The sequence below is a fragment of the Gorilla gorilla genome, chromosome 22 (assembly GCF_029281585.2).
Source record: "Gorilla gorilla gorilla isolate KB3781 chromosome 22, NHGRI_mGorGor1-v2.1_pri, whole genome shotgun sequence".
NCBI lineage: Eukaryota > Metazoa > Chordata > Mammalia > Primates > Hominidae > Gorilla > Gorilla gorilla.
Genome location: NC_073246.2, coordinates 38,102,220 through 38,127,203, shown reverse-complemented (window position 1 = coordinate 38,127,203; position 24,984 = coordinate 38,102,220). Strand labels below are relative to the sequence as shown.

At 46.9% G+C, this 24,984-nt stretch overlaps 1 protein-coding gene across 2 annotated transcripts in view; it reads right to left on the bottom strand.

The window, feature by feature from the left end:
* Positions 1–24,984, bottom strand: part of DOP1B (DOP1 leucine zipper like protein B) — a 132,404-nt gene that overhangs the window by 70,784 nt on the left and 36,636 nt on the right. Inside the window, exons 3-11 of one of the 2 annotated variants that reach the window (XM_019017893.4) lie at positions 23,821–24,002; positions 22,570–22,740; positions 14,937–15,126; positions 12,181–12,279; positions 11,735–11,858; positions 9,640–9,749; positions 9,274–9,388; positions 4,635–4,755; positions 779–898 (exon numbers count right to left, since the gene is read on the bottom strand). In XM_019017893.4, the coding sequence (XP_018873438.2) occupies positions 779–898; positions 4,635–4,755; positions 9,274–9,388; positions 9,640–9,749; positions 11,735–11,858; positions 12,181–12,279; positions 14,937–15,126; positions 22,570–22,740; positions 23,821–24,002 (1,232 nt within the window). The remainder of the gene's footprint in view (positions 1–778; positions 899–4,634; positions 4,756–9,273; positions 9,389–9,639; positions 9,750–11,734; positions 11,859–12,180; positions 12,280–14,936; positions 15,127–22,569; positions 22,741–23,820; positions 24,003–24,984) is intronic. The other variant, XM_055373998.1, reaches the window with a different exon arrangement.

The window sequence follows — 24,984 nt, the reverse complement described above, 5'->3', positions numbered from 1 at the left end:
CACTCTAACCTCAATATAATATGGCCTTGCTGTTACCTGTGGATCCAATTGCAATTAACTTATTTTTCCCAGGGTTGTGAGCTTATTTGGGCAGAAAAGTGTAGTGGTAGCAGCTGAGAAGTAAGACTCTGAGACAGCCAAGAGCATTACAGTGGAGATGAACAAGAAATAAGTTTTACAGCATGCCTCAGGACAAAACAGGGTTTGAGACATGACCTTATTCCTCCCGTAAAGAAAATGGCATGGGAAAGGGCTCTCCAGGAAAGCTCGGTATTCCTGGGGTACGCCACTGCAAACAATTTAGGGGTGGTGCAATTCACCCGGTTAAAAGAGATGATAAAGCTGATTATAGTAGCTTAAAACATTAATGCTTTTATCTGACCAGTTACATTCATTTCAGCAAGAGTTTCAAAAACACTCTATCCAGTCACAAAGCCACAAAACTAAGCTGCTTTCAACAGATTGGGCAGCCAGGAAAGGAAAGCTGATTTGATGAACGTAACCAGAAAATGCGCTGAGGATTTTCTAAAGTTAGACTTTTAAAGCAGCTTCAGAATTACATGGCAAAGATTATGTGAACCTTCTTATTGGAGATGTTTTTATTCTGCTAGAATCTTAAGTGAATTCTTTCCAATCCTGTTTTAGTTGAATTTTAAAACTCAGGAAAGACTACTCAGCTTCAGCTACTTATATATAATCTGATATTCTAAGCAGCTACAAAATTATTAAACCCTCTCATCCTTCCCAAATATTCTGCATTCTTGAACTGCATACTTACCTAAAGCATTCCTCAAAACACCTCGTCATATAATCCCAGAGAAAGTCTGTGCTTAGAGAAGTGATCAGCAAATTTACCGTTTTGACAATCTCAGAGGCATTTCTGTTTTCCTTGATTGCACTGTAAAAGGGGAGGACATGAATAAATATGTCTATAAAAAAATCCTGAATTACAAACAGTGTCCAAAAAACTGTAATTGATTTCACCATCTGCAACTTATTTCTAGAGAAGCTGACACACCCTGATAAAAATGAAAATATTACTGTTCTTATAATGTGTTTGCATAATGCCATCATAAACAATATTTATATTGATACAGTCTCTTAAAAATAAATTTCAGAGCTGGGTGCGGTGGCTCATGCCTGTAATCACAGCACTTGGGGAGGCTGAGGTGGGTGCACCAGCTTGACCAACACGGTGAAACCCTGTCTCTACAAAAATACAAAAATTAGCAGGGCATGATGGCGGATACCTGTAATCCCAGGTACTCAGGAGGCTGAGGTGGGAGAATCGCCTGAACCTGGGAGGCGGAGGTTGCAGTGAGCTGAGATTGAGCCACTGCATTCCAGCCTGGATGACAGAGTGAGACTCTGTCTCAAAAAATAAAAATAAAAATAAAATAATAATAATTTCAGAGCTACTGTAAAAAGAATTTGTACAGAAAATCAGTTTTAGTCCATACTCTACTGGTGGAATAACATGGTACACGGATATTCAGCAGGGAAATTCAGCCAAGATTTTAAATGTTTATCTTCTTTTTTTTTTTGAGACACAGTCTCACTGTTTCCCAGGCTGGAGTGCAGTGGCACAATCTCGGCTTACTGCAATCTCTGCCTCCCAGGTTCAAGCGATTCTCCTGCCTCAGCCTCCCGAGTAGCTAGGATGGATTACAGACGTGCACCACCACGTCCAGCTAAGTTTTGTATTTTTAGTAGAGACGGGGTTTGACCGTGATGTTGGCCAGGCTGGTCTTAAACTCCTGACCTCAAGTGATCCACCTGCCTCAGCCTCCCAAAGTGCTGGAATTACAGGCATAAGTCATAGCACCCAGCCTTAAATTTTATCTTCTATGGCTCAGGAAATTTATTCAAGAAATTTACCCTACTGAAATCCCTGCACAGCTACATAGATGTGTGCAGAAGTGTACCACTAAATGGCCATTAAAAAATACTGAAAAAGGCCGGGTGTGGTAGTTCACACCTGCAATCCCAGCACTTTGGGAGGCCGAGGCAGGCAGATCACTTGAGGTCAGGAGTTTGAGACCAGCCTGGCAAACATGGCAAAACTCTGTCGCTAGTAAAAACATAAAAATTAGCCAGATATGATAATGGGCATCTGTAATCCCAGCTACTCGGGAGGCTGAGGCAAGAAAATTGCTTTAGCCCAGGAGGTGGAGGTTGCAATGAGCCGAGATGGCGCCACCGCACTCCAGGCTGGGTACAGAGCGAGACTCCGTCTCAAAAACAAACAGGCTGTGCGCAGTGGCTGATGCCTGTAATCCCAGTACTTTGGGAGGCTGAAGCAGGTGGATCACGAGGTCAGGAATTCGAGACCAGCCTGGCCAACATGGTGAAAACCCCATCTCCACTAAAAATACAAAAAATTAGCCGGGAGTGGTGGCAGGTGCCTGTAATCCCAGCTACTCAGGAGGCTGAGGCAGGAGAATCACTTGAACTTGGGAGGTGGAGTTGCAGTGAGCCAAGACCACATCACTGCACTCCAGCCTGGGCAACAGAGCAAGACTCTGTCTCAAAAGCAAACAAACAAACAAAATTGAAAAAGCAGAAACTGTCTAAAAGTCAATCAATAAGAAATTGGTCAGTCAGGATTTATTATTTTTATTTATTTTTTGAGATGAAGTGTCGCTCTGTCGCCCAGGCTGGAGTGCAGTGGCACGATCTTGGCTCACTGCAGCCTCCACCTCCCAGGTTCAAGCAATTCTCATGCCTCAGCCTCCCAAGTAGCTGGGACTACAGGCATGCGCCACCACACCCGGCTAACCTTTGTATTTTTTTTGTAGAGACCAGGTTTTGTCACGTTGGCCAGGCTGGTCTTGAACTCCTGACCTCAAGTGATCCACCTGCCTTGGCCTCCCAAAGTGCTGAAATTACAGGCGTGAGCCACTGCACTTGGCCTTAAATAAATGATAAATCCTTAACAAAAAATCTAAGGCAACTAATCCCATAGGAGAATAGTGTAGAGCTACTCACAACTTGCATTTTAAAAAACAAGCAGTGGCCGGGCACAGTGGCTCACACCTGTAGTCCCAGCAGTTTGGGAGGCTGAGGCAGGAGGACTGCTTGAGGCCAGGAATTCAAGACCAGCCTGTGCAACATAGCAAGACCTTGTCTCTACAGAAATATTAAAAATTAGCCAGGTGTGGTTGTGTGTGTCTATAGTCGTAGCTACTTGGGAAGCTGAGGTGTGAGGATCACTTGATCCCAGGAGTTCAAGGCTGCAGTGACCATTGATGGTGCCACTGTGCTCTAGCCTGGGAGACAGAGTGAGACCTTGTCATGCTGGAGAGTGACACTCCAGAGAGTGCCAGGCATGGCGGCTCACACCTATAATCCTAGCACTTTGAAAAGCTGAGGTGGGCAGATTGCTTGAGCTCAGGAGTTTGAGACCAGCCTGAGCAACATGGTGAAACCTCATCTCCACAAAAAAAAAAAAAAAAAAAATTAGCTGGGCATGGTGGTGCATGTCTGTAGTCCCAGCTACTTAAGGGGCTGAGGCGTGAGGATCGCTTGAGCTCAGGAGACTGAGGCTGCAGTGAGCCATGTTCACGCCACTGCACTCCAGTCTGGGTGACCCTGTCTCAAAACCAAACAAACAAACCAACAAGAAAACAAAAAGAAAACCCCAAGCAACTAAATAACTGGTGTAATTCTACCTTTAAAATAAAAGACAGGCATCTATGTATTTATGTATATAGTAGAAATCTAGAAAGAAATAAAAATGTTTTATGGTTTTCTCTGAAGAGTGCTAGGATTACAGGTGACACCTTTTTTCTTGATCTTTCAAATATCAGTAAATGCAACAATGAGCATGTATTACTTTCATACTCAGAAAAACAATAAACCGCTTTCATTCTGGGAGAAAAAAGCAAACACTAAGAACTCTTGGTACACTTACAACTAACAAACCAGAAAAATATTAAAATTGATTTAAATTTTCAATGTACCCAATGCTAGTTCAGGCAGAAGGAAATTACATTAAGAGTAAAGCAAAAAGGAAAAGGTTGTATCCCCTTAAAAGGAACAAAATAAACAAACAAAACAGGGTTTGTGTGTAACTGCGCATGTGAGGCCAATGTGCCCGCTGTCTTCCAAACACCACTCACTCTGCCTCTGGGGCAATGGAGCCTGTGCTCTCCGGTGCCCTGCCTGGGTCTCCCCCAATCTCCCCCAACACCCCCTGGACTCCTGTCCTGAAGACTCACATCCGCTTTCCACTTGCCAGGTGCCCTCCCCTCCATTTTCCCTGTTCTCTCCGCCCTGTAACTCACCACTTGGGTATACTAGATCAAGCTGCCTTTGTTAAATGAGTTTCATACTTGATCAATACATACATTTCATTGTTTCATACTTGATCAAAAAATCAATACGTACCTGTCCATCCCAGGCTGGGGGAAAGACTACATCAAACTCCCTTTAAACTCTTCACAGTACTCAGTAGGGAACAGTCAATTCCCAGGGACTGACTTCAATGCATTGATTATTTTCACCAATGGTCTCACCTGCTGCATCTCCGCTTTCTCTACCACTTCACAATTTACAGTAAGCAAGAGAGGAAAAAAAAAATCACAGTACCAGGGAGGGAGAGAGATGCGTGAGGTTCAAGGCCAAACCCATACCTTATCAGCGAATTTCCACTCTGGGTGTAGCTAAGTTTAAGATCAGAGCCAAGGGCATCTCTGCAGTAAGAATAAAAGGCCCTGATGACTTCGAGAAATAAATTCCCAACCACTTGAGGCCCTGTAATTAGAAGGAAGATGGTCAGAGACAGATTAACAATCCCCTTTAAATCAGTAAGTGACATATATATATACATAAGACATATATACAGTAAACCTGTGCATACAGACATTTTATATAGTCTAAAATATACAGAAACTTAACTTTACTGGTGACAACTTTAGCTGGGGAAACAACATTCATGAAAATAGCCAACATTTTTGTAGAACTTCCTGTGTGCCAGACACCCTTCTACGCATTTTACATCTATTAACGTATTAAACCCTCGTAACAGCCATGCGGACAGATCCTGTACTGCTGATTACACATAAGGAGATGGAAGCACAGAGAGGTTAAGTAACTTGCCCAAGGCAGATTCTGCTAGATGGAGGCAGGGCGCAGACTACGTGTGTTAAGTGTGCATAAACTGCTGGCCAAGGACATTACTCAACAGAAATATCCAGAGAGCAGGGCAACTTCTTCAATTCCTTTAGTCATGAGCTGGAGCAACACAAAAGAAATGATGGCTATCCTGAAACGCTGAGAAAGATGGCACAAAAGAACTGGACCAGCTGCATGTTAGAGAAGCTTCCCTGCAACCAGGCAGGGGATGGGCAGGGCACTGCTGCTCCGCAAACCGCAACCCTCAGGCAGCTGAGGGCCTGACTTCTTACCCATGTATCCAAAGGCAGAAACACACAATCAATTCAGAGAAAATGAAAGCTCTGTCAACACTGGCAAAAAAGCAGATTAATCCAATCTTTTACACTTCTTTTCACAAAACCAAAAGATGCGCCTCTGAGAGAATTATTTTCATGCTAAGTTTCCTGCGTATTTTTTTAAAGATAGAATTTATTATTATTTTTTTTGGAGACAGAGTCTTGCTCTGTTGCCCAGGCTGGAGTGCAGTGGCATGATTTCAGCTCACTGCAACCTCCGCCTCCCGGGTTCAAGCAATTCTCCCGCCTTAGCCACCCAAGCAGCTGGGATTACAGGTGTGTGCCAGCACGCCCAGCTAATTTTTATATTTTTAGTAGAGGTGGGGTTTTGCCATGTTGGTCTTGAACTCCTGACCTCAGGTGATCTGCCTGCCTCGGCCTCCCAAAGTACTGGGATTACAGGTGTGAGCCACCGCACCTGGCCTTGGCTTCCTGTGTATTTTATCTACAGCATAAGAATGCTAAATGCTTGTTACAAAAATGAAGGCAATTTTGTTGCCTTGATTGATGGAGGAGGAAATGAGGTATGGCTAAAGCCCAGCCACAAAAAGTATGGACAGGACTGAATGGCCGTCCTGTGCCTTCTAGTTCTGTATAATCACCGCCTTTGCCTCCTGAGTGTGATTTCTTGCAGACAGCTAAAAAATTAGAAAGACTAAATTAAGTGACTGTTATGATTGGGCAGGAGCGTGATATTCATTTGCTTCCAGAAAATATGACCTGGAGCCCAGTTAGCAGCAACGTTTACTTGGCTCACCAGGGTGCATGGCTTTGACATAAAACACACATCTCCAGAATGCCAAGTTATATTTTCTTCTTTTAATACTTCCCTGAAGTTACACAGCAAGCTCCCAATACATTTATATAATTGTTCCACTTTTTGGACTAAATCATGATTTTTCAGAGCTGCAGTTACTTTACACTAGCAGGAAAATCTATTTGGTTTAAGGTGGGAGCGGGCAGATGGGAAGAGGAATCTGAACAAAGTGCAGACACCCTGAGGCAGCACATCAGGGGCAAAGCCTGGAAGAACAAAAGCTTCATACTTGGACTTTCGTTAAGAATGACGAGAGCTGCACAACTCTTGGAATAAAGTTCACCTGGTGACAGAAGCAAACATCTCGGGTAGGACTTCTCTGAGTGCAATCAGGTAAGCATCGGGGGGTGCTGACAAACCCAGCTTAGGCTCCTGACTGGCCCTGGGCAAATTACCTACTCCCGCCCAACCTTAGTCTTTCCATCTGTAAAATGGGCATAGTGGGAGAACCTACCCTGGGGTTGTTGGAGGGACGGAGGTGTGTGTGCAGACAGATATAAAAGGATGTATGCAAATCACTTGGCACAAAATAATTGCTCAAAAAGTGTCAGCTGTGGTTATTATTAATGAACAGTGAAAACACTCCAGGAACATGGAGTCTCCCCTTCCCTCTAACTTCACGAGAAGCTGCTCCCCTTTTGTCCCCCTAGAGCTGGCACCGTCCCTGCCACATGGCAGATGCTCTGTGCTTTTGAATGGATAAGCGAAGGGCCTCCATCCCAAGGCCAGAGAGAGGCCACTTCACTAATGCCCTCAGCTCTCTTTTTTTTTTTTTTTTTTGAGATGGAGTCTCGCTCTGTCACTCAGGCTGGAGTGTAGTGGTATGAACTCTGCTCACTGCAACCTCTGCCTCCCAGATTCAAGCAATTCTTGTGCCTCAGCCTCCCAAGTAGTTGGGATTACAAGTGTGCACAACCATGCCTGGATAATTTTTGTATTTTTAGTAGAGATGGGGTTTCACCATATTGGCTAGGCTGGTCTCAAACTCCTCACCTCAAGTGAGACCCACCTTGGCCTTCCAAAGTGCTGGGATTACAGGCGTGAGCCACCACACCCGGCCAGCCCTCAGCTCTCTTGTCCTCTGCAAACAGCTACCAGGAGGCAGGTACACCTGGAGCACTGAATGACATTCTTAGGCTTGCAATCCTATGGAAGACATGGGGATCTTTTCCCTGGTGTAGGGCTCACATAAGCAGATGCAGACCTTAAAGTGAGCTGATATGGTAGCAAATTTCTTTTTTTTGAGACGGAGTCTCACTCTGTTGCCCAGGCTGGAGTGCAATGGTGCGATCTCAGCTCACTGCAACCTCCACCTCCTGGGTTCAAGCAATTCTCCTGACTCAGACTCCCGAGTAGCTGGGATTATAGGTGTGCACTGTCATGCCTGGCTAATTTTTGTATTTTTAGTAGGAATGGGGTTTCACTATGTTGGCCAGACTGGTCTTGAACTCCTGACCTCAGGTGATCCACCTGCCTCAGCTTCCCAAAGTGCTGGGATTACAGGCGTGAGCCACCACACCTGGCCGCAAATTTCTTTTCTTTTTGAGATGGAGTCTTGCTCTGTTGCCAGGCTGGAGTGCAGTGGCGCAATCTCGGCTCACTGCAACCTCCACCTCCCTGGTTCAAGCGATTCTCTTGCCTCAGCCTCCCGAGTGGCTGGGACTACAGGCACGCGCCACCATGCCCAGCTAATTTTTGTATTTTTAGTAGAGATGGGGTTTCACCATCTTGGCCAGGCTGGTCCTGAACTCCTGACCTCATGATCCACCTGCCTCGGCCTCCCAAAGTGCTGGGATCACAGGTGTGAGCCACCATGCCTGGTCGCAAATTTCTTTTTAAAGTGAGGGAGAGGGCCAGGCGCAGTGGCTCACACCTGTAATCCCAGCACTTCGGGAGGCCGAGGCGGGTGGATCACTTGAGGTCAGGAGTTCGAGACCAGCTTGGCCAAGATGATGAAACCCTGTCTCTACTGAAAATACAAAAATTAGCCAGGCATGGTGGCACATGCCTGTAATCCCAGCTACTGGGGAAGCTGAGGCAGGAGAATTGCTTGAACCCAGGAGACAGAGGTTTTAGTGAGCCAAGATTGCGCCACTGCACTCCAGCCTGGGCAACAGAGCGAGACTCTGCCATTCACTCATTCGTTCATTCATTCATAAATAAATAAATACATAAATAGTGAGAGAAGGTCACTTTTCTCAACCTATGCTCATAGGACCATAGTATCTAAGAAGGGTGCCTTTGGTGACCAGAGTCTAGTTCAACCCTCTTCATTTTACAGTGAAAATGTTTTTACTCTCCACAGTGAAAAGAAGTGGCTTGCCCAGGATCCCAAGGCAAAAAGATGGACGGGGTCCCCTACTTAATTGAAAATCAAACCAAAGCTCATTTTAAGTGTGACATTGAAAAAATAGGCTTAAAAAGGAAATACCACATGTTCTGTAGACACTATAGGAGCTCAAAGGTATTTTCCTAACAAAAAATGTTCAAATTATTGTGCAAAACTTTTTTTTCAGACTGGGTCTCACTCTGTCGCCCAGGCTGGAGTGCCGTGGTGCAATCACAGCTCACTGCAGCCTCGACCCCCTGGGCTCAGGTGGTCTTCCCACCTCAGCCACTTGGTAGCTGGGACTACAGGGAAGCACCACCACGCCTGGCTAATTTTTTTGTATTTTTTTATAGAGATGGGGTTTTTCAACATGGCTTTTCAGCCATATTACCCAGGCTGGTTTCAAATCCATGAGCTCAAGTGATCTTCCTTCCTCTACCTCCCAAAGTGCTAGGATTACAGGCATGAGCCACTGCGCCCAGCCATGCAAAACTTGTAAGTGACCACAGATATGATCATTGAACCATACATATAACATGACTTCAAAGTTGTGAAATTCCAAAGATTAAATTATATTCAAAATAACGCTTTGGTTGTATCTCACCATGTTGTATTTCCCTGAAAACAGGTAATCTGTATTCAGCATAGGATGGAAGCAGCATTTCTAACATTACCTATTTCTGGCTTGTCAAGCAGACTGATTAGGACGCGAAAAGGCTTCAGGTATGCATGATGGCGTTCCTCCACGTCAGCATCTATGAACTTCTGATGCAATATCTCAGCCAAACCCTATTATTTAAAAAAAGCCACATATTAGAATATCATATATCATAAAGTGTAACAACATTACTGGCTATTCTAATTGTTAAATACTCTGGGACAGAAGGAAAACCAGTCACCCAGCATGCAACAAATACCCTGCAGTTCCCCAAACCAGGGGCCAAGGAACGTGCTCACTGCCTATGTGGAAGCCTCCCAAAGAAATCCACTGGAGAATCGTCACCAAGGATACCCTGAACTTTCCGGAAATGCTCCTTTACCTCAACTAAAAGATCCTTGGAGTATTTTTCAAAAAAATAAGACGACTGGTCTTCATAAGAATTTGAGATTTCAGATTCTGGCACAACGGTATTTCCTTTTATGTCTGAGCCTACAAAAGAACAAGCGCCGAGCTGTAAAGAGAGCTGTGCTTTTAAAGGACATCATATTGTGCAAAAGTCTCATGCTCCAATATTTTTAAAAATATCATTCTTCTGACGGAAAACCAAAATCAGATCCAGAAAGACCACGTCAGATTTTCTTCTTCTGACAGTGGTGTGGCTAATGATCAGACAGGCAGAATTCCACCTCAATGGGTATCAATTTAGTTTGTTCTAAGAATTCACCCTGTTGGCCGGGCGTGGTGGCTCACGCCTGTAATCCTAGCACTTTGGGAGGCCAAGGTGGGTGGATCACCTGAGGTCAGGAGTTCGAAACCAGCGTGGCCAACATGATGAAACCCCGTCTCTACTAAAAATACAAAAAATTAGCCGGGCGTGATGGCGCACACCTGTAATCCCAGCTACTTGGGAGGTTGAGGCAGAAGAATCACTTGTATTTTTTAGTAGAGAAGGGGTTTCAGCATGTTGGCCAGGCTGAGTCTTGAACTCCTGACCTCAGGTGATCCACCTGCCTCGGCCTCCCAAAGTGCTGGGATTACAGGCATGAGCCACCATGCCTGGCTGAGGATCACTTTTTAAAACCAGTGTTTTTTTGTCCAGCATTATGTGAGATCAAGGTATTCTCATGCACATGCTCCCATCAGCTGGAGCCCTGGATAAGTCTGCAAGGTTCTCAGGGCAAGAAAGTGCATCCTCATGGTATGGGCAAAGAATATGGGGCTCCTGGGGCCGCAAGTAAGTGAGTCAGAGCTGGCACTGTGGTCAGGCCCAGTGTCCTCCACACAGCATATCAAGTCCCGTAGGAGCAGAGCTGTGCCCTTGACAAAATCATCCTTTACATACAAATCCTTAAACAGCCTACAAATAGTCTTCTTAAAATCCTTAGTAAGCTTCCATGCAATGACTTTCTAAAGTTTTATAACTAGGGAGAAGAGCAGGAAGGACTGAAGAGGACTTCTTGACTTTGGTAAGATCTTTGATAAGATCTGAATGCTAGGCTGAGTGCAGTGGCATGTAATTCCAGCACTTTGGGAGGTAGAGGTGGGCAGATCACCTGAGGTCAAGAGTCCAAGATCAGCCTGGCCAACAGGGCGAAACCCCATCTCTACTAAAAATACAAAAATTACCCAGCCAGGGTGGTGGGTGCCTGCAATCCCAGCTACTTGGGAGGCTGAGGCAGAAGAACCACTCCAACTTGGGAGGCGGAGGTTGTAGTGAGCTGAGATTGCACCACTGCACTCCAGCCTGGGCGATGGGGTGAAACTCCATCTCAAAAAGGAAAAAAAAAGATCTAAATGTTGAGAGTTGATCAGAGCTGTAAACTCCTGTCACAATCATTTTGTATACGTTTTCTTAGGTACGTGAATATGGGACTTTAGAAAATTCATGAACGTGTTATCTTTAAAGTTGCAATTTCCTAGACTCTGTCCCTGGGAGGCCTTCCAACCAATAGTCAAGGGCCCTTTGCCAACAAATTTATAGGCAGTCCACACACTCTGACACACAGAAACATGGCCCAGGGGCTCTCGTGATCTCCAGAGTTATCCAAATGTCTCCCAAAACATTTCCACTTACACAAAACCTCCTCCTTTATTTACATATCTTCCACAATATTTGTAAGTTTTCTCCACGATACACCCTCATCCCATGAAACTTCTCCATAGCAACAGGCTTCTACCTGAATAAGGTTTCGCTACCATTTTTTGGTGGTATTTCAAGTTCTTAAGTGGAATTCAGTTGGCATTTTAAAAATCCCACTTATTATTTCCCCTTTTTTAAAAAAGAAACTGCAAAATAACCAAGCTATGTGTAGGCAGCAGACGTCAACTGACCAGTGCCATATTTAGTCATTGTGGTATCTTTCCATACTTCATGATTCAGAGATACATCACCAAGACCAAATCTTATTCCAGAAGTCAGCACTAAAAGGTTTCACGTTAACTTTGACTTTAAAAGGGTGTATACTGCTCAGTACCTAGTAACCATGCATACAGTCTTCTGTTCAGGGACATGTCCCTTCTCAGTAGGGTCTGGGTGGCGGCTGAGAGAATGCACACGATGTCAGATCTGAGGAGGGGGATGGCTCTCTCATTGGAATCCTATTAGAAGGACAGAGAAATTTACTGCAAGGGAACCATAGGGTGGATTGCTGACTTTTTGACATGCAGCCCTTCCTTGCTGGTCTACAAAGCTTTATCTCAAAAAGGGCTGGTTCCTTACACATTACCCATGGAAAGAAGCTATTCAATACGTGCAATGAAAACACTATCCTTGCAAAAATGAACAAGGACTTTTCATTGGCTACCAGCAAATAATGCCCATGAGTGGCTGAGCTGTCCTTGTACGACAGAACTGCTTGAGATCTATATCCCACCCCTTGGGAAACACCAGTGACTTACCAGAAGAGTATAAATTACTTACCAGACAGGTATAAAATGGGAAGAAAAACAGAACGATTTCCAGATTATTTCTTTGCACAAGAACATTTGAGTCCAACAGGGAGGCACGCAAAGACTTCACCTGTAAACGATCAAATGGCATTAGCATTTTCAGGCTACTCTTTATGGTCATAAAAATGAAAGTAACCTTTCCCAGGAATCTTGAAACTCCTGTGTTATATCACTCAGAAGAGAACCAGCAGCCACAGGTCAGGAGGGTGTGGGTTCTAGCTCTCGAGGCCACAGGCTGCGCGACATCGGAGAAGACATTCAGCTGCGACCTCACTGTTCCACGTGAGAGCCGGAGGGGTTTGGACCAGATGGCCGGGTTCTATGATCTCAAATTCTACGATCCCAGAAAGGATCCAACAGGAACCTTAAACTAAAGCTCTGAAGACACATGGGAAAATAATTCCTGATCAATTCAGTAGATATCCTGAGTGTCTTTTCTGAATACAGATAGGTAGACTAGAGATGCATAAGAAATTAGAGCCACAGACAAACGCTCAGAGTTCAGAAGAGGAGAGCTCTTTCAACTGCAGAGAACAATGATGCTCCACGGGAAAGCTGGGCTTGAAGGACAGGAAGGAGCTACACTGAGATCTCGAAGAAGGGCAGGAATGCACAGCCAGGGGGACAGAAGGGAACAGCCGGGAGCAAAGGCACTGTGAGGCCAGGCCCTGTGGCAGTCGTGTGGGAGCGCAGGGCCTGCAGGGAAGAGTGAGGTGCTGTGGCTGGGAGCAGATGGTTAGAATGCTCTCGAGCTTGGACTATAGCTGTTGGCAATGGGAAGTCAGATATTTTTATTTTTTTATTTTCTTTGAGACAGGGTCTTGCTCTGTCACTTAGGCTGGAGTGCAGTGGTGTGATCTTGACTCACTGCAACCTCTGCCACCGGCGTTCAAGCGATTCTCGTGTCTCAGACAGCTGAGTAGCTGGGATTATAGGTGCCCGCCACCATGCTCTGCTAATTTTTTTTGTTTGTTTTTCAGACAGAGTCTCGCTTTGACACCCAGGCTGGAGTGCAGTGGTGCAATCTCAGCTCACTGCAACCCCCGCCTCCCAGGTTCAAGCGATTCCTTTGTCTCAGCCTCCTGAGTAGCTGGGACTACAGGCGCCCATCACCACACCTGGCTCATTTTTGTATTTTTAGTAGAGACGGGGTTTCACCATGTTGGCCAGGGTGGTCTTGAACTCCTGGCCTCAGGTAATCCACCCGCCTCGGCCTCCCAAAGTGCTGAGATTACAGGCATGAGCCACTGCGCCCAGGCTAATTTTTGTATTTTTAATAAACGTGGGGTTTCATCATGTTGGCCCGGCTGCTCTTGACCTCCTGACCTCAAGTGATTCACCTGCCTCAGGGCTCCCAAAGTGCTGAGATTACAGGCATGAGTCACCGCACCCAGCCGGGAAGTCAGACATTTTTAAAGCACAGGATACATATGAGCAAAGCTAGGCTTTCTCCCCATCCCAAATCTCTTAGCAGATTTGGGATGGGAAGAAACCAGTCAGATCCAAGAGTAAGAGACAAGAAGCCCGAGCAGGGCTGAGACGATGGAGAGAAAGAGACAAAGGGGATACTGACGGGGCAGGAAAGGGACGTGTTCATCGGGGTCTCCTGTGTCCTGATCATTGTGCGAGGCGCTTTTCATCCATTTTTCCACCTTGTCCTCAGAGAGATCCTGTGAGGCAGGTCTACAACCCCCATTTTGCAAAGAGAAATGGAACCAGAGGGTAATTCACACTCAGCTACAGATCTTCTCACCTGCGAATTCAATCTGAACACTTTAAGATCCAAGTGTGGGAACACCACCAGGTGGCGAAAGACAGCAAGACACAAAAGCAAAAGAGGCAGGTTTGGGGAAAAGAGACAAAGATCTGGGAAGTTACCATTTCTAAGGGCACGAGAAGGGATGTCGTTACCAGGGAAGAGAGCTTCCCTTGAAGGGCCTGGAGATGGATACCTGGGGAACCCCAATAATTTAGGTTTGAGAGCAGCCAATGGAGACAGGAGAGGAGGGTGAGGACGCCAAGGGAGGAGGGGGTTTCCATGTGTGAGTGGGCAGTGGCCCCCTGACACAGGACAGAGGAAGGAAACAAAGACCTACCAATGCAGCAGACCCTCTGCGTGCAGAGGCCGTCTGAGCGCCGTGTGCAGCTAAGCACATTTCTGCAAGCCAGGGGCCTCCAGAAGGGACCTCTGAGGGTGTGAACACTTATTTGAATGTATGAATCTTAATGCCACTTTGGGAGGCCGCGGTGGGTGGATCACCCGCCAGGCAGGCAGTTCGAGACCATCCTGGCCAACATGGTGAAACCCCATCTCTACTAAAAACACAAAAATTAGCCGGGCGTGGTGGTGGGTGCCTGTAATCCCAGCTACTCGGGAGGCTGAGAGAGGAGAATTGCTAGAACCCGGGAGGCGAAGGTTGCAGTGAGTCGAGGTTGTGCCACTGCACCCCAGCCTGGGCGACAGAGCTAGACTCCATCTCAAAAAAAAACAAAAACAAAAACAAAAAACAACAAAAACTTAATGCATATGTTAAAAAAAACCACCACCAGCCTCAACTGCACAAGGCCTCCTTCTCACCTTGCTCAGCCGTTCGTTACCCAGACTCAAGCTTGGTGCACCTCCTTTTCCTGGATGTCCCTTTGCAGCTTCAGTGACAACCTGCCCATGAGGATGCTGTGCCCACATGTCGCCTCCTCCCCATGCCCTGTGAGGAACACAGCACCCACCGTGAGTTGGTGATTGGTCCCCAGCATGTACTTCTGCTCCCGGCCGGGGGCATCCCTGTTGATGTGGCCCACCACAAAGACTGAGGCAGGGAGGCGGATGGACGGGCTGGCCAGGACGCTCCCCCAGAGGGCGGTGTAAAACACCTCTTTGCCAACCACCAGCGACAGTCTCAGGAGCAGAGCATCCGTTCTGTTGATGAGAGAGGATAGGGTTCAAGGGCTCGCCCCGTCTTCCCGAGTCCCACTGCACACTGCTCTGTGAATGCTGCATGAAGAACCACAGCAGATTCGCCTGGCTGGGGAAGCCCCACCTTCCTCATCGCCGGGAGCCGCTGCCATCTCTCACCCTGCTGTGTGTGTCCACCTGCTGGCTGTCACACTGACCCTGGATTTGCTAAAACCAATGTCACTAGGTAGCGCAGTGTCTTGGCCAATGGAAAGTGGCTAAGCAGTCGTGCGTGGCAGGGCAGAGACCCATCTCCACCCTGGCCGTGCCACGGATGCCTAGGTGCTCACGGAAGGGAGGTTCCACCATAAGAGGGATAGGCAGGTCAGCCACTTCACAGAAAAGCGGAAGGAGCCATTCGTGTATCAAAAACAAGCATATGCTGAGGAGACTGATCAAAGACTTAAGCAATTAGACGCCACCAACCTGAGCACAGCCAAAAATGTGCCAAGTGACATCTGCCTTTAGAAATGTTAGGGGCAAATCTGCCTGGGGCCTCCCATGACCCTGCAAATTCCATCAGCCTGGAGTGGTGTTTCCTTTCAGTCTGCCCACAGCACCTGCATGTGCTGACTCCTGCTCCCAGGGGCTCTTGTGCTGAGGCCGGGCATTTGTTCGCCTCTTATCTTTATCTAGGTCTCCTGTGATACAAAGTCAGCACCTTCTCACACATCCTTTAAGAGAAGCAGCGTCACCAGTGGATCAGGGCTCGTTTTTCCCCTGATGCTGACCAAGGCCAGGCCCATGTCTGTTCGGTGGTGTCCCTGCAGCTGACTGCGGCCCTTTCCCTGTCCTCACTGCACACAATCTGCAGGCTGGGTGACAGCATCTACCAGTAAAATGGCAGAGGCACATTCCCCCTAAGGGATATCACCCCACGAAGGATCTGACTCATTACCTGATTCAGTTTCTCACATGCTTCCTATCTGCAAAGACCACAGAAAACAGTCACAGAAAAACCAACCCGGTGGAATGTGTTGGTTCACAGAGCTTGCCAGAGTTGGCCCTCCCGTGTCCAGATCCTGGTTGTGATGCCTCCTAGATGCAGGACCTAGGACCAGTTTAACATCTGTGCACGCCCCTGCTCAGCTAAAAGACAGGGGAAGGAGCCTCGACCTCGTGGAGATGTTGTGAGAATGAAGTGACAGTCCCCTCAAAAAAAAAAAAAAAAAAAAACTGTTTGGCTGGGCGTGGTGGCTCATGCGTGTAATCCCAGCACTCTGGGAGGCTGAGGCGGGTGGATCACCTGAGGTCAGGAGTTTGAGACCAGCCTGGACAACATGGTGAAACCCTGTCTCTATTAAAAATGCAAAAATTAGCCAGGCATGATGGCAGGTGCCTATAATCCCAGCTACTGGGGAGGCTGAGGCAGGAGAATTGCTTGAAGCCGGGAGGCGGAGTTTGCAGTGAGCCGAGAGGGCGTCACTGCACTCCAGCCTGGGCAACAGAGTGAGACTCTGTCTCAAAAAAAAAAAAAAGAAAAGAGAAAAAAAAAAAAAAAACTCAACCCAGGAGAACAGACCTAATGCTTGGGCCATGCCGCCTGCAATTACTACTAGGTCCACTCTGTTTGCTGTCACAGCCCCAGTGCCTATTTGAGCAAGTGACTCCAGGTTGGCACTCGAAAAACCCCTCGGATAATTTTTTTGTATTTCCTTCAAAAATATCTACCATCGTGTTATATTAAAAGTACATTTTGTTCTCCTTAAAATTAGTCTGAATTTCCTGTAAAATATTGCAGGAAATAATGCATGGTACCGTCTTCTTAGAAAAAATAAAAATGAAGAGGCATAAGTAATGGCTAAGTGTACAGAAGAAGTAGGCAGGGCGATTTAGTGGCTGAGGTTATTGATTGGTCTTCTATTAAAGGCTGAGTAAACAAATAGAGCTTGTCTTTGCCCAGCTCTGAAATCATCACAAACACTATAATGCACACATCGTGGTGTCACAGTCCCCCTTTAATTAGAACTGCATATTCCCAAAGTATGTTCCATGGAACACTGGCCACTAGAGACGTTCCACAGAAGAGGGGTTCCACCCTCAAAAAGTTTGGGAAACGCTGCCTATGTTATCTCTTCAATATTCTGAAAACTGGCTACTAGCTTTCTATTAAAGAAATAATTTTTTTTTTTTTTTTGAGGCAGGTGGGAGGCCAAGGCAGGTGGATCATTTGAGCTCAGGAGTTCAAGATCAGCCTGGCCAACATGGTAAAACCCCATCTCTACTAAAAATACAAAAATTAGCTGGGCATGGTGGTTCGCACCTGTAACCCCAGCTTCTCGTGAGGCTGAGGCAGGAGAATTGCTTGAACCCAGGAGGTGGAGGCTGCAGGGTGCCAAGATTGCACCGCTGCACTCCAGCCTGGGCAACAGAGTGAGACTCCATCTCAAAAAACAAAACAAAAACAAACAAAAAATCAAGAAACATTAAAAAAAAAAACCCAACTTCCAAACCCCAAGTATTTCCATCCTTCCTAACTCGTCCCGGCTTATGCTCTCTCATGCCTCCTGCAAACGCAGCTCCTTCAAATGACACTGGCATTCTCCACTCCACAACTGAGAGCAGGTGAGTGGCATGGGCCGGGCACCGCAAATCCCAAGCACTCCACAACTTTGGTTCTGCAGCTGCTTGCCAAAAGGACAACCATGGAAAGGCAAGCTGTCACAAGACAGCACCGCTTTGGTACAATCATCTGAAACTGAAGAGGCAGGGCAGTGACAACAGCATCCTGTACCGTAAACTGCAGGTCAGAAACAGCGCTAAAGAGGGGGCAAAAAAAAAGCCTCGAACCAGCACAGATCATGATCACAGTGCCTGAAACCAACCAAAAGAAATGTTGGTGCTGGGTGCAGTGGCTCACGCCTGCAATCCCAGCACTTTGGGAGGGTGAGGCAGGTGGATCACTTGAGGCCAGGAGTTCAAGACCAGCCTGGCCAACATGGTGAAACTCCATCTCTACCAAAAATACAAAAATTAGCCGGGTGTCATGGTGCATGCCTGTAGTCCCAGCTACTCAGGAGGCTGAGGGAGGAGAATCGCTTGTACCCGGGAGGTGGAGGTTGCAGTGAGCCAAGATCGCGCCACTGCACTCCAGCCTGGGCGACAGAGCGAGACTCTGTCTCAAAAAAAAAAAAAGAAATGTCAGCCAAATGGGGTGGCTCATGCCAGTAATCTCAGTGCTTTGGAAGGCTGAGGCCGGAGGATCGTTTTATCCCTGGAGGTTGAGACTGCAGTGAGCTATAATCCTGCCATTGTACTCCAGCCTGGGTACACAGCAAGACCCTGGAATTCAATGTGATCATGTGGGTCATGCACGTCGCAAGTGCTCAGTAAAGGGTCCATCTGTTTCCTCCACGATAGGCGCCCTAAGAGGGTATGTCTTCCCCTCTTCACATGGTGACGCTGTGGGTAACTCTTTAATGGGACAGGACATCATGGAAACTCTGTACTATGGCCTCCCTTATTAATGAGCTCCAAAAGAAAAGAAATGTCAATAAATATTTTTCAACTCTTTAAGCCAGGGTTTCCGAACTTCCATCCCACTGACATCTGGGACCAGGTAAGTCTTTGTTGTCGGGGCACCTGTGTGCATTGTAAAATGTTCAGCAGCTCCTGGACTCTACCCACTAAATATCAGCAGCACCCTCCCCACCCCCAGTTGTGACAGCCAAAACTGTCTCCAGATATTGTCAAATGTACCCTGAGAGGCAAAATTACTACTACATTGAAAATTACTGATTTAAATGGAAATATCTGGTGAGCTAGTTGTTGCCTTCTTACAAACCATTTAAAACATTCACCTCTCCTCATCTCCTGAGAAGAAGAGTTTAGTGCTTTCCCTGTTCTAATCTTGTTTTCTTAGTACAGCAAAACACAGCTACGTAGCTATTTCATGGGCACTTAAAAAAAAAAAAAAAAAAGGATTTCTGACCAGTCATAGGTTATCTGCAGACCCCAAAGGGTTAGAAAGCCAGGGTGGATAATAAGTCCTACCAGGGGCCAAAAGTTTCATTCCTTATGGTTCACTAAAAAGCACACACCAGGGACAGCCTCCACCTACATGAAACCTGTGAGTCACCCCAGCCTTCACCAGCTCAACCTAACTCACCACTTTGCAATTTCTACCCATGTGCTCATCATGACCCCCCCACTGCACCCTCCCTTTCTGCTCTCTGCACATTTGTTGGGGTGTTTCACTCAATTCCCAAGCACTTTTTTTCTTTTTTGAGATGGAGTCTTGCTCTGTTGCCCAGGCTAGAGTGCAGTGGTGCGATCTCGGCTCACTGCAACCTCCACCTCCTAGGTTCAAGCGATTCTTCTGCCTCAGTCTTCCAAATAACTGGGATTACAGGTGCCTGTCACCACACCTGGCTACCCAAGCACTTTTGGGAACAGTTACCAAACCGTCTCAGACTGAAATGGATACAGCAACCAAAAAATCTTGTACAGTCACTTCAATTACTATTGCTGCAACACACTGGCTCAGAGATTATTGTATAACCTTTCACCTGCATCCACCTTGGAGAGCTGATAACTAATCACTTCTGGGTGCCACATTGCATTTGGTTTTCTGTCACAGCTAAATAGATTTGGTGATTCATGAAGCTTTACTTGGCTCTTGGTTCAATGTCAAGAAATCACAATATTCAGAAAAAAAAATCAATGTTAGGCAACTTTAGCAACTGTTCAAATGAACCTTCATTTATCAACTAAGAAAACAAAAACACTCCAACTATTTACACTTCTAGTGTGATTCACACAGATTTAAAAGATCACAGTAAGCTTTAGGGAACTAATGTGTTCATCTGTCCAGTGATGGAAAAATCATGTAGGATGTATAATCACATATCTGTCATCAGAACTATTTACACTTCTAGTGTGATTCACACAGATTTAAAAGATCACAGTAAGCTTTAGGGAACTAATGTGTTCATCTGTCCAGTGATGGAAAAATCATGTAGGACGTATACTCACATATCTGTCATCAGAACACAAACATAGCAGAACTTCTAGAAAGGGCCTGGGATTAGGAGTCCATTGGCATGGAGTCTGGTAATGTCCTCCAGCTGCCTCCTATGTGACCTGGACCGCTCATTAACTCAACATACACTTACCGAGTCTCACCGGGTACCAGCCACAGGGCCTGGCGCTGGGCTCAAAACCGCAATGAGACAGATTCTGCCTCCTAAGCTAGAAACTGTAAAGGTGGATTCTCCTTTGGGAAATGGAGAGCCAACACGTGGTCTATGTGAGAGCTTGAAATGGTTAAAGTGCAATGTTTTGGTTACATCTGTCAAGTCCTGATATAGAGCTCACGAAATGCACCCTTGGCCACTTCCTAACTAACCCTTCAAACCATTCTGATTACTTGGTTTACTTGAGGCTGGGGGAGCCGTGCAAATGGACCTTGGATTGATTCCTGGGTTCCACTCCAGCCTCCTGCACCCCTCAGTCACAGCTAACACCACAGGAAAGGGTGACCTGACTAGGGCCTCCAGCACAGGGTAATATGAGCAGCGTGTTGTGTAATCACATGGAAGCTTTTACAAGCACAAAAGTCACCAGTGACTGAACATGGGCTCTTAAAACAGGTCCCATTAACAGAGGTGAATCACTGTGGCATCTCTCAGAAGAGTTAATAAGCTGGAAGTGAGTTCTTACTTTATACTCCAGAAACAAAGGTCACTGTGTATACTCAACAGTCTGTTTTTTTTTGCTTGTTTGTTTTTTTCTGAGACGTAGTCTTACTCTGTCACCCAGGCTGGAGTGCAGTGGTACAATCTTGGCTCGCTGCAACCTTCACCTCACAGGCTCAAGCTATTCCCCTGCCTCAGCCTCCCAAGTAGTTGGGATTACAGGCGCACACCACCACGTCCGGCTAATTTTTTTGTATTTTTAGTAGATATGGGGTTTCACCATGTTGGCCAGGCTGGTCTTGAACTCCTGACTTCAGGTGATCCACCTGCCTCAGCCTCCCAAAGTGCTGGGATTAAAGGTGTGAGCCACCGAGCCCGGCCATACGCAATAGTCCGAACAGATACACACTTTCTCCCATTCCTAAGCAGTGACCACACACACACACACACAAAAAGCTACATGAACTTTTGTGCATATGAGTGCTATAGATTTCTCCAAGGTGCTACTGAAACCTGTCAAGATATTCTGCTTTGCATCACACTAAATTGCCTTTTCAAGCCCTGCCCTGGCTTTGCTTTTTAATTTAGAAGCAGCCTAGTTTAATGGAAAGAAGAAGGACTTTAGAATCCGATATGGGCCGGGTGTGGTTGCTCACGCCTGTAATCCCAGCACTTTGGGAGGCTGAGGTGGGCGGATCACTTGAGGCCAGGAGTTTGAGACCAGCCTGGCCGCCAGAGGGAAACCCCATCTCTACTAAAAATACAAAAATTAGTTGGGTTTGGTGGCATGTGCCTGTAATCCTGGCTACTTGGGAGGCTGAGGCGGCAGAATCACTCGAACCCAGGAGGCGGAGGTTGTAGTGAGCCAAGATTGCACCACTGCACTCCAGCCTGGGTGATAGAACAAGACTCTGTCTCAAAAAAAAAAAAAAAGAATCCAATAGAAACAGTGGAATAGAATCCCAGCTCTGGGGCTCACTGACTGTGCGACTGGGAAACCTTCTTACCCTCTGACCCTCACCCGTAAATGGAGGTAACTCCTGGAGCAGAGGAATTCATTACACAATGTGATCATGTGTGTAATGCACTCTGCAAGTGCCCAGGAAAGGGTCCATTCATTTCCTCCACACTAGGCGCCCTAAGAGGGTATGTCTTCCCCTCCACACATGGTGACTCCGTGGGTAACTCCGTAACGGGACAGGACATCATGGGAACCCTGCACTACGGTCTCCCTTATTAGTGAGCTACATTTCTCTCCACGTAAAGGATCTCATCTCTCCGGGCTCGGGACTTCCCCTTTGGTAAAGAGACAAGAGAGATTCCCGGGAGGAATCTGAAATCACAACCACCAAGGAAACGTGAAAGAGCAATCTGACCTCCACACCTACTCCTGCTTCCCATGTCTCTGCACTTCCTTCCCCGTGTCTTTTTTTTTTTGAGACGTAGTCTCTGTTGCCCAGGCTAGAGTGCAGTGGTGCGATCTCGGCTCACTGCAAGCTCCGCCTCCCGGGTTCACGCCATTCTCCTGCCTCAGACTCCCGAGTAGCTGGGACTACAGGCGCCCGCCACCACGCCTGGCTAAATTTTTTTATTTTTAGTAGAGACGGGGTTTCACTGTGTTAGCCAGGATGGTCTAGATCTCCTGACCTTGCGATCCACCCACCTCGGCCCCAAGTGCTGGGATTACAGGCGTGAGCCACCGCGCCCAGCCCCTTCCCCGTGTCTTATAAAGCAGTGGAGTAAACACAGCCTGGACAAGACGCCCACGCACCTGTCGGAGATCTCGGAGCCCTCTTCGAGGCCAGGCAGCAGGCCGACGATGAAGGCCTGCAGACTGGGCAGGAGCAGCTTCTGCAGTGGGAGGAAGTACTTCTCGTACAGGGTGAGCAGCACCGGCCTCACCGACACTGCCGCGTGTGCCAGGAGAGGAAATAACCCGCAGCTTCGAGAAAGAACGAGAGGGAGCGGGGCAGAAATAAGATACCCAGTCAGAAGTCCCAGGTGACAAGCCAGCCGAGGGGAGTTTTCACAAGCAAACAGCTGGCCATTTAAACTGCTGGTTTCGATGTGTGTGTATGACATGAGATGGTCACAAAACACTGTTACGTAACAAGCTGGCAATGAAGCTGTCCGCACGTTCAGATCCTACTTAAAGTTCCCTTATAGCAAAGTCAAAACGGGGTGCTGGAGAGGATGTGGAGAAACAGGAACACTTTTACACTGTTGGTGGGACTGTAAACTAGTTCAACCATTGTGGAAGACAGCGTGGCGATTCCTCAAGGATCTAGAACTAGAAATACCATTTGACCCAGCCATCCCGTTACTGGGTATATACCCAAAGGATTATAAATCAAACTGCTATAAAGACACATCCACACGTATATTTATTGCGACACTAGTCACAATAGCAAAGACTTGGAACCAACCCAAATGTCCATCAATGATAGACTGGATTAAGAAAATGTGGCACATATACACCATGGAATACTATGTAGCCATAAAAAAGGATGAGTTCATGTCCTTTGTAGGGACATGGATGAAGCTGGAAACCATCATTCTCAGCAAACTATCGCAAGGACAAAAAACCAAACACTGCATGTTCTCACTCATAGGTGGGGACTGAACAATGAGAACACTTTGACACAGGAAGGGGAACATCACACACTGGGGCCTGTCGTGGGGTGGGGGGAGGGGGGAGGGATAGCATTAGGAGATATACCTAATGTAAATGACGAGTTAATGGGTGCAGCACACCAACATGGCACATGAATACACATGTAACAAACCTGCACATTGTGCATATGTACCCTAGAACTTAAATTTAAAAAAAAAAAAAAAAGAAAACTTAGGACGGATAGACTCCGGAAGGCGCCCAGTGACGTCTCCTGGTGATGGCTTTATGATTAATTGTTGCACACACAGCCCTACGCTTATTTTGCCTGTTTGTCATTTTCTCATCTTGTGAGCTGAAATACCGGTTACTTGGGTAATAAAAAGGAACACAGCAGAGAACCAATCGCACCTGTACAGAAACAAGTCCTTGGCCAGCCATTTGGTCCCCACAATTTTAAAGATAATCTCGTAGGTTTCTAGAGCTTTTAAGTGCACACCACTGGGCAGGGCAGGATGCAAACACTGAGCTAATCTTTTGCTGATGAGGAGCCGTCTTGGCAACAAGGAGTACCTCAGGTTACTCTGAAGAGCCTGTCAAACAAGAGAAAAAAAACACATGAGGAAGAAGGCAGTGATATTTACAATGGAGAGTGAATCTGCTGAGGCCAGAGAGACTGCAGCCATGTCCCGGTGTGGCTGTAAGAAAGAGACATACACAACAAAGGGGCAGAGGGACTGCATGGCGAGAGTCCACAGCAGCTCTGGCAGCGCTGGAGATGAGGCAGGCACAAGGACTTTCTTAGTAGGTGGCCAGCTTCTCAGTCACACCTCGGAGCCCGTGATGGGTGAGGGCCATGTGCTTCTCTATCTCAGGAAGCCATGAGTAGGGGCTCACTCAGAAGATATGGATTGGGATTAAAGCCTTCCAGGCTGTGACTCCTGACATTTCTACCAGTTGGAGATGGTGCTGGGAGGGACCCGTGTTCTCCAGGAGGAAAACAGCACCAGCCCACTGGGCTGGAGCAATGGTAGTCCCAAGCTAGGCTTCCATAAGCAAGACACACGACACGTCTGTGGGAAAGCATCCCAGAGTGCTTGCTGTACCCGAGAAGCAAGGTCGAGAGTGTGAACAGATCGATGCTGTCCTTTGTGGCATAGAGTAACCATGGGCAGAACTTTGTGCGTGGGAGGCCCCTCATGGCTTAATCTTTTTCTTTTTTTTTTGTGAGATGCAGTCTTGCTCTGTCACCCAGGCTGGAATGCAGTGGCGCAATCTCAGCTCACTGCAACCTCTGCCTCCCAGGTTCAAGCGATTCTCCTGCCTCAGCCTCCCAAGTAGCTGGGACTACAGGTGCCCGCCACCATGCCTGACTAATTTTTTGTATTTTTAGTAGAGACAGGGTTTCACCGCGTTAGCCAGGATGGTCTCAATCTCCTGACCTTGTGATCCACCCGCCTTGGCCTCCCAAAGTGCTAAAATTACAGATGTGATCCACTGCGCCTGGCCGGCTTAATCTTATAACACAGTGTCTGATGTTATCAGGGAATGATCTGCATAAGTAGTTCATTTGCT